Raw genomic sequence first — 12,450 nt, 5'->3', positions numbered from 1 at the left:
AAAATGTTGGTCCTGGGTCTTATCTCCAGAGTTCACTCAATACATTAAATGTGGTAGGAATTCTTTCGTAATGATGGGGAATAGTTTCATGGAAAGGGTTTGGCACTTGAATTTTTCCTGGAGCGATTGAAACAAAATTTCATTGTGATGAAAACAAATATTATCAGTCAGAGTCATTTCGCTCTGGGATGCTGATGGGACAGCCACAGCCACACTGACTGGGGCTTCAGTTCTGAGCCCCAGGTTCACATTTAGAAGGAGGGCTGATTAGAGTCTGAAGGATTCATTCTCCTAGTCACCTGACACTTGACAATTTATTGAAATTTCTACTGTTTAGGCCAGTGACACAGAGATTATAATAAGAACTCAAAGAAAAAGCAAATAAATATTAGTTTAAAAATTAATTTTATGAAAAGATTTATTAAGGGATATTCCCACATAGTTATTTATGGATATTTTAGGAGGTCTCAAAACCTGTACGGCTTTTGAAGCTAGAAATTTCCATAGCAGAGGAATCCATGATTTGCTGTGAATCCTTTCAGCCCTCAATAGATGGGAAAAGATTGAAATGCTCTGGAGAGGAGCCTCTTTATTTTTTTAATGAAAGGCTGTATAATATATTTTCTCTATGGCTGCAGCAGCTGTCAGAGAGAGCATCGTGGTTCAGCTCTATTACGGGAGAGGCAATACCCCATCCTATGGCACAGAGATGCTCTGAGGGGCCAGAGCTGATTGACAGCTTGTCACCATGACGTCTTATTCCATCTCTGTTATGGAGAAAATTAATGTCACAGCACCAGCCTTATGACTTGCTGTCATCTTAGAGCCGCTCACCTTTTATCAATGCTCTAAATAACATTTCAAGCCCAGCGTCTCACGGTGGACAATCCGGTCAAGGGACATTAAATCAGATGACTGTGAAATGTCATAATAAAAATGGAATGCTAACAACTTCTTCTCTAAACCAGCTCCTCTGGTTTTTAAACTGTGACAAGGAGGAGCAGGGGTTCAGCAAACCCGTTCTGAAAAGGTCAAACAGCAGCTCTTGGACTACTACCCATTACTACCCGCCCCTACTGACCTTCCCTCTTCCCCTCCCCGCAAAGGCGAAAAGAACAAGAAAATGGAATTAGCCACCTTTTCAGAATGTGCTGATCAAATAGTAGCTCACACAGGAATGTCTGTTTAATTTGTGGGGTTTCCCTGCTGAGCAATGACAAGATTCTCTAGAGCTGTTGAATATCAGAGCCGGGCAATTCATTACTTTTCCTTACCCTGACCAGTACCAAATCTAAACGAAGTCAAATTCTTAAGCTTAACCTCAACTTTAAATACGCATGCATGAGTACACACACACACACACACACACACACACACACACACACACACACACCATGTGCATTTTAAAAGAAAAACGCAGGGATAATTCACTGAGCAAGTGATCTCTTCTACATGTTTCCTCAAAACAAGGGATATTTTAGACCTTATATGAAATCCATTCATTTCACAATACATAAAGTATAAAATCCTTTAAAGCCATCAAGACGTTGCTCTTTGTCCTTGAAGTGCGGTGAGTTAACGCTAATATAGCGCATGCGCTCTTCTGCATTACCACTTCTTAGCAAGTCTGTCTCTAGAGAGAAAAAGGAAGACCTGTGCCTGAAATCTGAGGTTACAAAAAAGCATATTTAAACATGATTTAGCTTTTAAATAATGGAATATTTATTAATGGAATAGAAATAGCTGTTTAGAGTAAATCTATTCAACAGCAATAACAAAACAATACTAGGTAGATTACTTCTAACTACGCAGACAGCACTATCATTTTCATACATGGACGGTATCAAAATAGTGATCCAGTAACCACAGATTGTATATGCCCAGATCAATTTTCATGTTAATATACCAAATTAATTCCTTCACAGTAGTTTTAATTCAGATGGCTCAATTCCCAAAACTAAAGAATATATTTTAGTAGAGTATCAAAATGTGAAGTAATTTTCATAATTGCAATTATATATTAGAAGATACTACACAAAAACTTAGGCTCTTAGGTGGTTTAAAAATATACACTATTTAGCCCTGCTAAGTCACCTCTATTAAACTGTTTATCAGAATACTATTGGTGGCTGAGTTGTACAAGTATTAGCAGACAGCTGATTCAGTGGAGATAGCCAGAATAAATTTGCTGAGGCGGACATCCTGCTAATCTGTTTGAAGAATATTGTAGAGCATTAGTACCAGCACTTCATGTTATCTGCACAGCCTGATAAGGTACATCTTTATTAAATTCAGTTATTGAAAGGATGTCAGTCAGCAAATAGGAATATTTTTTAAAAAGCCATTCTTTGTTAGTCAGAGCTTGGTTTCATGGCTGAGTGTCTAGAGGAGCCGTCTAAACACCTGGCAGTGCTGTACAATACAAGCTTTGTGATTTTAAGTGGAAAAGCTTTCCCCTAGCTTCATGGGTACCAAGCCTTCATTGAGAGACAATGGTGGAGCAAGAGCTCCCCTCTCTGTTCATTCAAGACAACTACACAGTGGAAAAGGGATCCTGAAAAGTTGCTGGGAAATAGAACCCTGGACTGACTATTGGAAGGAGATAAGATTTGAGAAGGGTGATTATTTATTGTCTCTCTATGCCACTCTTCCACCCCACCCTCAATCAGAGCGAAGGAGGCTACCTTTTGATTGCATTTCACAGTGACTTTTTAAATTGAAGGGGCGAAGTTAGGCTTTTCTCATAAACATCACCGTGGATATCCTCCAGGTGCCAACCTCTCAGTATGCCAGTGACCTCAGTTTAGATTTAGAAAGACAAGTCTCCTTGGCTGTTACATAGAACCAAGGATTAATATTGAAGGAAGGTATAAATCTGAGTTTCCTTTATGGAAAGTGTATGTGTGTGTGTGTGTGTGAGAGAGAAAGAGAGAGAAGGGGGTGGGGAGAGAGAGAGAGAGAGAGAAAGAGAGAGAGAGGGAGAGAGAGAGAGAGAGAGAGAGAGAGAGAGAGAGAGAGAGAGAGAGAGAGAGAGAATACAGACTATGCTGTGCAATGGATTCTGGAGATGTCCAAGCTATAGCCATCAATGGGCAATGCTCACTGTAGCTCCTACAGAGCTGCATGGTATCTGCATGAGCCTGCCATTTGCCCCTCAAACATCTCCTCTGAAATCTCCTTGTCAGTCTGGGTCCACTGCTGATGACCTCATGTAGTCACACTAGGTCTGGAAGGAAGATCATTCATACGTACATATCTCTTTACTATCTCTTCCCGCTCCTTTTGGTCCTCCATGGAGTTGACAGAGAGGTCAGAGATACTGACTGTGGCTGAGGCTGTCAGAGTGACGAGCAGAACCAGGTGGCCCTCACCCTCTTCCAACTGTAACTCGAGCTTGTGTGTTTGCTCTCTACTGAGGGACGACAGGTCAACCTGGCACCTAGAAACAAATGTTTTGAATTAGCAAGTAGCAGTTTTCACCACATCAAGCAGAAATGGGTTTGTTGGAGCCCTGTGAAAGATAAAGCGATAGAAATACTATCAGAGCCAGTGCAAGAAAACCAACTGATTTTCTTCACAAAATTCAGGCCTTGGCAATAAAGCTGTTAACTTATTTCCTGTAAGATACAGACTTAGGAGGTTGAATTATTGTATCCTCTGATACCGGATTCAGGAATTGGTGGAAGTACTTGGACCAATGCAAGCTGAAGCAAACTACCAAAAGCCTGAATTTCTATGCCACTATTTCCATTAGGGCTGATCCTCCTCCCAATTCATAAATGTCATTGAAATGCTGATAGAACATTTACTATAAAGAGGTGAAGGTTTACATTTTGAAAATCACACTCACAGTACACTCATTAAATTTATGTATGTCCTCCCAGGGTAGCATAATATGGCAAGATATGCTGCATGTGCCAGTCTTCAAGTTAAAATACCTTGCATTCTTTTCATAAACACGTCAATTGATTTTGAGCAGGCAGCTAATACAGTGACTATAAGCCTACTAACCTGAGAGAATGGGGGTGGGGGTGACAGGTCAAAATAAAAGACATTTCAGGCAAGAAACAAGGCTGGTAAGACTGCTTAGTGGGTGAAGCTGCTGGCTGCTAAGCTTGGACATCTGAGTTCCAACTCTGGGACCCACATGATGGAAAGAGTGAACCAATTTCCACAAATTATCCTTTTACCCATGTACTGTCACACATACCAAAAAATGTATTGAAAATTAAGAAATAGCCAATTATCAAAGTAAATGTTCTCAATATATCACAAATGAGATGAGTGCCTACCAGAAAGAGATAAAATAAAATTCTTATTTCTTTTCATTCTTCACTCCAGCATTTATTTTTGTCTTAAAATTGCTTTTAAATAATGGTATAATACTATTTAAAGCCTTCAGAGATTGTACCTGAATTCAAATGTGTCTCTTATGAGATTTTAAAACACGAATCAAAGTCTGACATTCAGTGTTTTGTGTGTACAGCATTAACAATGACTATGACTAGACAGAGGGTTTGTGCTAAATGTTATTATTAAGAGTGTTTGTAATTAGTTTGTAACACTTCTGGGAAGACAGCTTCCCAGTGCTAGAATAGGTACCAGAAACCTCACTGATTCTGATAATACAGCATTCAATTCAAAGTAATATCATTAATTCTCCTTAATGGTATAAAATAAAATAAAACCCCACAACATATCAAATGCCTTATCTAACATTCTAATAGTAATGTGAATGAAGTTCTCAATAACACCCAGAGTAACTTGAAAGCTAAAACACATCAATGAACAATAATTACTCAAAAAAGCAATCAAAAGGAGAAAAGAAAACAATTTTGTGTGATCTCTTCAGCACTGGGCACACTGCCTGGCCCACAGTGCCTTACTGAATGTGAATAACTCTCTGGCTTGGGTCAGGAGTAGACACTAGTTAACTGAATGGGGACTGTGATCAGGACAGAATGTTGGCTGAGTACACTTGGGACCAAGAAGGCTCTTTCATTCAGTTTAATTTTTTTTGTCCCCCACCCAACCCCCAGCTCAGTTTAATCATGTACTTCCCAGGCCCGTCCTTCCAGAGTCTTGTAAGGGATGCCACATTGCCACACACAGAAAGGCAGGGGAACAACAAGCCTCCCTAACAGTTCCCTTCCAAGCTCACAGCCATGTATATGCTGTGTGAAGATTATTCTTCGTCTCTTTCAGAGTTGGGGAAAGTGCTCTCAAGATAATCTGCTGAAAATATAATCTCAAGATAAATTGCATACTGGCAACTTTAAGATGGAATCAGACCCATAGATCTAGTGTGTGTGTGTGTGTGTGTGTGTGTGTGTGTGTGTGTGTGTGTTGTGCCAAATAAAAGTTTAATTTTAAATGTAATAATTTTTAATACAGGACAAATATCCCCTGAATTAGTGAATGTCACCAATTCTGCCTGCTGCTAAGCCACTCACTCTGCTTATCCCAGTAGGTAGTAAGGATGTGCATGCAACTCCTGCAATGTGCTACTTGCCAATGAAAAACCAAGAGGCAGGGAGGCTGCATGACATAAATAGACACATGCAGTTAGGATCTGAGCCAGAATCAGTCCCTGAGCCCTGGGATGAATGATCCAATCATTCTCCTCTACAAAAATGTCACTGAACAACCATATCCTTGGAGGGAAGTGTGCACTTAGCAGTGTTTCTCAGACATGGCCAGACATTTTAGTTATAAAAAACATCTCAGATTCTAAGTATAGAATTGTGTTGTTCTTATTTCAATATTGTAAACTACATATAAATTAGGGAAGCAAGATACAAGTTATGGTCTTATAAGACAAGAACATTTCACAAATTTAAATTTAAAAATTATGACACTATTAAATTTTTAAAAAGCTAAATTTAGAGAAATACATTTGTTTTCTGCATCAACTAAAACTTCAATATTGAATATGCTCTTAGGAAGAGTTAAAGTATTCATGTGTGTTGTTTCAGCATTTTGACTCTCCTAATTGTAATATAAAGAACAACAATATTCTGGACATGAGAGTGTTAAGTGGCTTCCAGGTGTTCATTGTGTCTCTCAGACTTCCCATTTATCTAAATTTTGCCCAGCAATGTGATCCCATTTTAACTGTCAATTTTTTTTTCTTTTACAACTTAGCCAAGTTGTCTTGTTAACTTGAAGATAAAAGTTTGCATTACAGCTTCATTGCTGGGTATCCAATCAAATGACAGCTGGTATCAGGTGTAGCAAAAGAATTTTCCATTTCCTTTCAGCTTTTGAACAAATATGTACAAAGACAGAACCCTGTGGCATAGTCTACTGCCCTGTGAATATAGTACTAATTGGTGTGGGATGAAATGCCTGTATTTGGCTCACCTCTCCTGATATGCACCTCACAAAGGAAGGATTCATCATAGACAAATTATAGTAGGAAGTGATTATTCAGGGAACCCACACATAGAAAATGCTTATCAAAAATGAAAATACAAAATTATTTTTTTTAAAAAGCACTAATATAAATTCATGAACTCTAAAAATACTTTGACAGAGATGAAGAGGCCAGAGTCGCAGTCCCTTACTTCCAGCCCTGTTTCCCACTAATTAGTTGTATGACCTTTCCCAAGACAACTTTCCCTCTTGAATTTCACTTTTCTCATCAGCAGCTATGAGCTAATTGAACTGATGAACTCTGAATTTTCAGAATCCCCAATCTCAGGATTTGTGATAACTCTATCCATGTTTACACTTGTGTCTTTTCTGCTTTGCAATTCTACAAGCTAAAACTTAAAAGGACATGTTTAAAAATAATGACATATTATTTCATCCCTGTCTTCCCCCCCACCTTCCCCTCTCTCACTCTCTTTCTTTCTTTGATTTATTTCCCCCAATCATTCCACTCACCCTCATACTGACTCACTAACGAGCGCCCATGGGTCAGACCGTCTTAGATTTCTAGGGGTTGCCTATTTTAAAACTAGGTTTTCATATCTTTATTTTAGAATACTGAATATCACCAAGTTGGTGTTACAGTAAACAAGGTTATTGGACTTCAGAGTACACTACCAAGGGTTCAGAATGCTGAACTGGAAAAACTCATCTGTATTAGGGTATTAAGCAAATCACATAAACTCTTTGTGCTTTATATTTACTTTACTTTTTTATTTTATTATTTTATTTTGAGACATGGTATCTATATGTAGTTCTAGATAGCTTGAAACTTGTTATATAGACCAGTCTGGCTCAAACTCACAGAGATATACCAGCTTTTGCATCCTGAGAGAGTGCTGAGATTAGGTACGCACCATACCACCCAGCTCAGGATCCTTATCAAACAGGGCACATGCGTTCTCTTGACTAGAGTTGTAAGAGCAGAAAAAACACTGACAATCTGAGGTGTTACAATTGCTTTCTCGTTACACTTCCGGCTTCACTTTAGTATGCACTCTGAACTATCTGTACCCAAGCCCAACTCACCATTTATTCAGTCAATCAATTAATATAATAGTCAAAGCAGAATTAACACTGAGGGAGACTTCAGAGACATATTGCTGCATTCCAAAAATGAGAATATTGAGTTTCAGACATGAAAGAGCTGAGATTATATTTCCTAATGTCTATATCAGAACTTGAATATGTAACATATATACATTTAGATTCATTAAACATATAAAAGAATGATTATTCATCTTAATTAAGTAACATTTACCCTGAGAATTGAAGGAGGAAACTGGGCTCAGACACATTTTCTTCTCCATGCCTTGCCTCTTGCTGCCCTTGACTCGATGACAATTTCTTCCCAGATGAAACAATCCTGTGATTAATACCCTTGGTGTGTTGGAATAAATCTCCAGGAGGACAACAAGTAGATGTTGGAGCTATTTGAAGTCACTTTTTACTAAAATATAAGAGTCCAGGATTCCCTGATAATGGGTATACACACTGACCCGGGTGGCCTGAACACCAAAGAGTAGCAGGAGAAGACATGGAAGGCACCAGACAATGCTTGTACACACTGAACTCTAACCAGTTCATGCAGACCCTGGCAAGGGGAATCAAAACTTATATAATCTAGTTTTAACTAAACTGATCCTAACAAAATGCACAAATGGATTAAAATATGTCTGTAATAACTGTAGACTGAAGATAATTCTAATTTAGCATGCATAAGAGAACATCTATGACTGAAACCTGGAGTGAGGACACTTCTCCTACATATAGTTGGTCCATGTTAGACACAGAGTGAACCATGAATCACTGTGGGTATAGTCAGCCCTATCAAAGACTCAGTCAAAACAATCGGACTTATCAGGCAGAATATTTGCAACAGAAATTTATATCAGCCTTCCGGTGTGAGCTTATGCCCTGAGCAGACCTTGGGTGGTGGCTCTGTACCCAGTCCCAAAACACCCAGAGGAAGCTTGACTCCCAGGTACACTAACACACCCAGAATCACAGGTGAAAAGGCTACAACATCTGTACCAACACTGGGAGTAACTGGGACCCCCCCCCCCCCAGGACCTAGGGACCACAGAAACCCCTGCCTGGCTAGTGGCACAGGTTCTTTCTGGTCTGATCAAGTGCCCTGAGCAGATCTTGGGTGCTGGTTCTGCAGCCAGTACCACAACATCCAGAGGAAGCACAACTTCCAGGTGCTCAAACATGCACAGGAACACAGGATCTCAAGAACTTAGTCACACCAGGATTTCAGGATCCCAGAGGCAGCTTGACTCCCAGGAGCCCTGACATATCCAAGATCTCAGGATCACAGGATCACAGAATCACAGAATCACAGAGACAATTGGACTCTGAGGGGCTCTGACACAACTAGGATCACAGGAGGGACAGTCTCCAGTCAGATAGAGCAAGGGCAGGGAGAACTAGAGATAACTAGATGAGAAGAAGCAAGCACAATAACATAAGCAACAGGAACCAAGGTTACTTGGCATCACCAGAACCAAGTTCTCCCACCATTGCAAGTCCTGGACACCCCACTACACTGGAAAAGCAATATTTGGATTTAAAATCACTTCTCATGATGATGATAGAGGATTTTAAGAAGGGCACCAATAACTCCTTTAAAGAAATACAGGACAACACAGGTAAACAGGTAGAAGCCCTTAAAGAGGAAACACAAATATCCTTTAAAGATGGTTACAGGAAAATACAACCAAACAGGTAAAGAAATTGAACAAAACCATCAAGGATCTAAAAATGGAAATAGAAACAATAAAGAAATCACAAAAGAAGACAACCCCAGAGATAAAAACCTAGGAAAGAGATCAGGAGTCATTGATGCAAGCATCACCAACGGAATACAAGAGATAGAGGAGAGAATCTCAGGTGCAGAAGATACCATAGAAAACATTGACACAACAGTCAAAGAAAATGGAAAATGCAAAAAGGTCCTAAGCCAAAACATCTAGGAAATCCAGGACACATTGAGAGGACCAAACCTAAGAACTATTGGTATAGAAGAGAGTGAAGACTTCCAACTTAAAGGGTCAGTAAATATCTTCAACAAAATTATAGATGAACACTTCCCTAACCTAAAGAAAGAGATGCCCATGAACATACAAGAAGCCTACAGAACTCCAAATAGACTGGACCCGAAAAGAAACACCAAATGCATAAAATAAAGAAAGAATATTAAAAGCAGTAAGGGAAAAAGGTCAAGTAACATATAAAGGCAGACCTATCAGAATTACACCAGATTTCTCACTGAAGACTATAAAAGTCAGAAGAACCTGGGAAGATTTCATACAGACCCTAATAGAACACAAATGCCAGCCCAGGCTACTATACCCAGGAAAACTCTCAATTGCTGTATGTACTAGATGGTTTTGTGTCAACTTGACACAAGCTGGAGTTATCACAGAGAAAGGAGCTTCAGGTGAGGAAATACCTCCATGAGGTCCAGCTATAAGGTATTTTCTCAATTAGTAATGAAGGGGGGATGTCCCCTTGTGGGTGGTACCCTCTCTCAGCTGGTAGTGTTGAGTTCTATAAGAAAGCAAGCTGAGCAAAGGGATAGGGGTAGCGAGACAGTAATTAACATCCCTCCATGGCCTCTGCATCAGCTCTTGCTTCCTGACCTGCTTGAGTTCCAGTCCTGACTTCCTTTGGTGATCAACAACAATGTGGAAAGTGTAAGCTGAATAAACCCTTTCCTCCCCAGCTTGCTTTTTGGTCATGATATTTGTACAGGATTAGAAACTCTGACTAAGACACCATAGATAGAGAAACCAAGATATTCCATGACAAAAAAAATACACAATATTTTTTGACAAATTCAGCCCTACAAAGGATAATAGATAGAAAACTCTAACACATGGAGGGAAACTACACCCTAGAAAAAGCAAGAAAGTAATCTTCTTTCAATGAACCCAAAGAAGATAGCCACATGAACATAATTCTACCTCTAACCACAAAAATAACAGGGAGCACCAATCACTTTTCCTTAATATCTCAATATCAATGGACTCAATTCCCCAATAAAAAGACATAGACTAACAGATTGGATATGTAAACAGGACCCAGCACTTGTTGCATACGGGAAGCCCACCTCAGTGACAAAGACAGACACTACCTCAGAGTAAAAGGCTGGAAAAAAAATTCCCAAGCAAATAGTCCCAAGAAACAAGCCAGAGTAATCATTCTAATATGGAATAAAATCAACTTTCAACCAAAAGTTATCAAAAAATATAAGAAAGGACACTTCATACTGGTCAAAGGAAAAACCTACCAAGATGAACTCTCAATTCTGAACATCTATGCTCCAAATGCAAGGGCACCCACATTCATAAAAGAAACTTTACTAAAGCTCAAAGTACACATTGCACCCCACACAATAATTGGGGGAGACTTCAACACCCCACTCTTAGCAATGTGCAGATCATGGAAACAGAAACTAAACAGAGACACAGTGAAACTAACAGAAGTTATGGACCAAATGGATTTAACAGACATCTATAGAACATTTCATCCTAAAACAAAAGAATATGCCTTCTTTTTAGCACCTCATGGTACCTTCTCCAAAATTGACCATGACAAGACTCAACAAATGCAAGATGGTTGAAATAATCCCTTGCATCCTATTACATCACCATGGACTAAGGCTGGTCTTCAATAACAACAATAATAATGGAAATCCCACATATACATGGTAGCTGAACAATGGTCTAATCAATGATAAGTTGGTCAAGGAAGAAATAAAGAAAGAAATTAAATAATTCTTAGAATTTAATGAAAATGAAGGCACATCATACCAAACTTATGGGACACAATGAAAGCAATGCTAAGAAGAAAACTCATAGCTCTGTCTAAAAAAAGAAACTGGAGAGAGCTTACACTAACAGCTTGACAGCACACCTGAAAGCTCTGGAACAAAAAGAATCAAATACACCCATTGGAGCAGATGGCAGGAAATAATCAAACCCAGGGCTGAAATCAACCAAGTAGAAACAGAAACAACTATACCAAGAATCAACAAAACCAAGAGCTGTTTCTTCAAGAAAATCAACAAAATAGATAAACCCTTAGCCAGACTAACGAGAGAGCACAGAAATTATCCAAATAAACAAAATCATAAATGAAAAGGGAGACATAACAATCGAAATTGAGGATATTCAAAAAATCCTCAGATCCTACTACAGAAGCCTACACTCAACAAAACTGGAAAATCTGGATTAAATGGACAATTTTCTAAACAGATATCAGCTGCAAAACTTAAATCAGGATCATATAAACCATTTAACAGTCCCATAAGCCCTAAAGAAATAGCAGCAGTCATTAAATGTCTCCCAACCAAAAACAAAAACCAAACAAACAAAAAACCAACCAAACAAAACAAACAAACAAAAACAAAACCCAGGACCAGATAGGTTTGGTGCATAATTTTATCAGATTTTCAAAGAATACCTAATACCAATACTCTTCAAAAAATTCCACAAAATAGAAACAGAAGGAACACTACCTAATTCATTCTATGAAGCCACAATTATGCTTATACCTAAATCACACAAAAACCCAACAAGGAAAGAGAACTTCAGTCCAATTTCCCTCATGAATGTACATGCAAAAATACTCAATAAATTTCTTGCAAACTGAATCAAAAATCACATCAAAACAATCATCCAACATGATCAAGTAGAATTCATCCCAGGGATGCAGGGATAGTTCAATATCCAGAAATCCATCAATGTAATCCACTATAAAAACAAACTCAAAGAAAAAAACACATGATCATCTCATTGGATGCTGAGAAAGCATTTGACAAAATTCAAGACCCCTTCATAGGAAAATTCTTGGAAATATCAGGCATTCAAGGCCCACACCTAAACATAGTAAAAGCAATATACAGCAAACCAGTAGCCAACATCAAACTGAATGGATAGAATCTTGAAGCAATCCCACTAAAATCAGGGACTAAACAAGGCTGCTGACTCTCTTCCTATGTACTCATTA

The 12,450-nt window shown here is 38.8% G+C and overlaps 1 protein-coding gene across 5 annotated transcripts in view; it reads right to left on the bottom strand.

The window, feature by feature from the left end:
• Mctp1 (multiple C2 and transmembrane domain containing 1) overlaps positions 1-12,450 on the bottom strand; it is a 586,378-nt gene that overhangs the window by 184,873 nt on the left and 389,055 nt on the right. For all 5 annotated transcript variants that reach the window (XM_031359932.1, XM_031359934.1, XM_031359933.1 and 2 more), the window contains one exon: positions 3,253-3,439. In XM_031359932.1, the coding sequence (XP_031215792.1) occupies positions 3,253-3,439 (187 nt within the window). The remainder of the gene's footprint in view (positions 1-3,252; positions 3,440-12,450) is intronic.

Source organism: Mastomys coucha, unplaced genomic scaffold (assembly GCF_008632895.1).
Source record: "Mastomys coucha isolate ucsf_1 unplaced genomic scaffold, UCSF_Mcou_1 pScaffold8, whole genome shotgun sequence".
Taxonomy (NCBI): Eukaryota; Metazoa; Chordata; class Mammalia; order Rodentia; family Muridae; genus Mastomys; species Mastomys coucha.
Note: the sequence above shows the minus strand (reverse complement) of the source record. Positions and strands in the feature narration are given on the sequence as shown.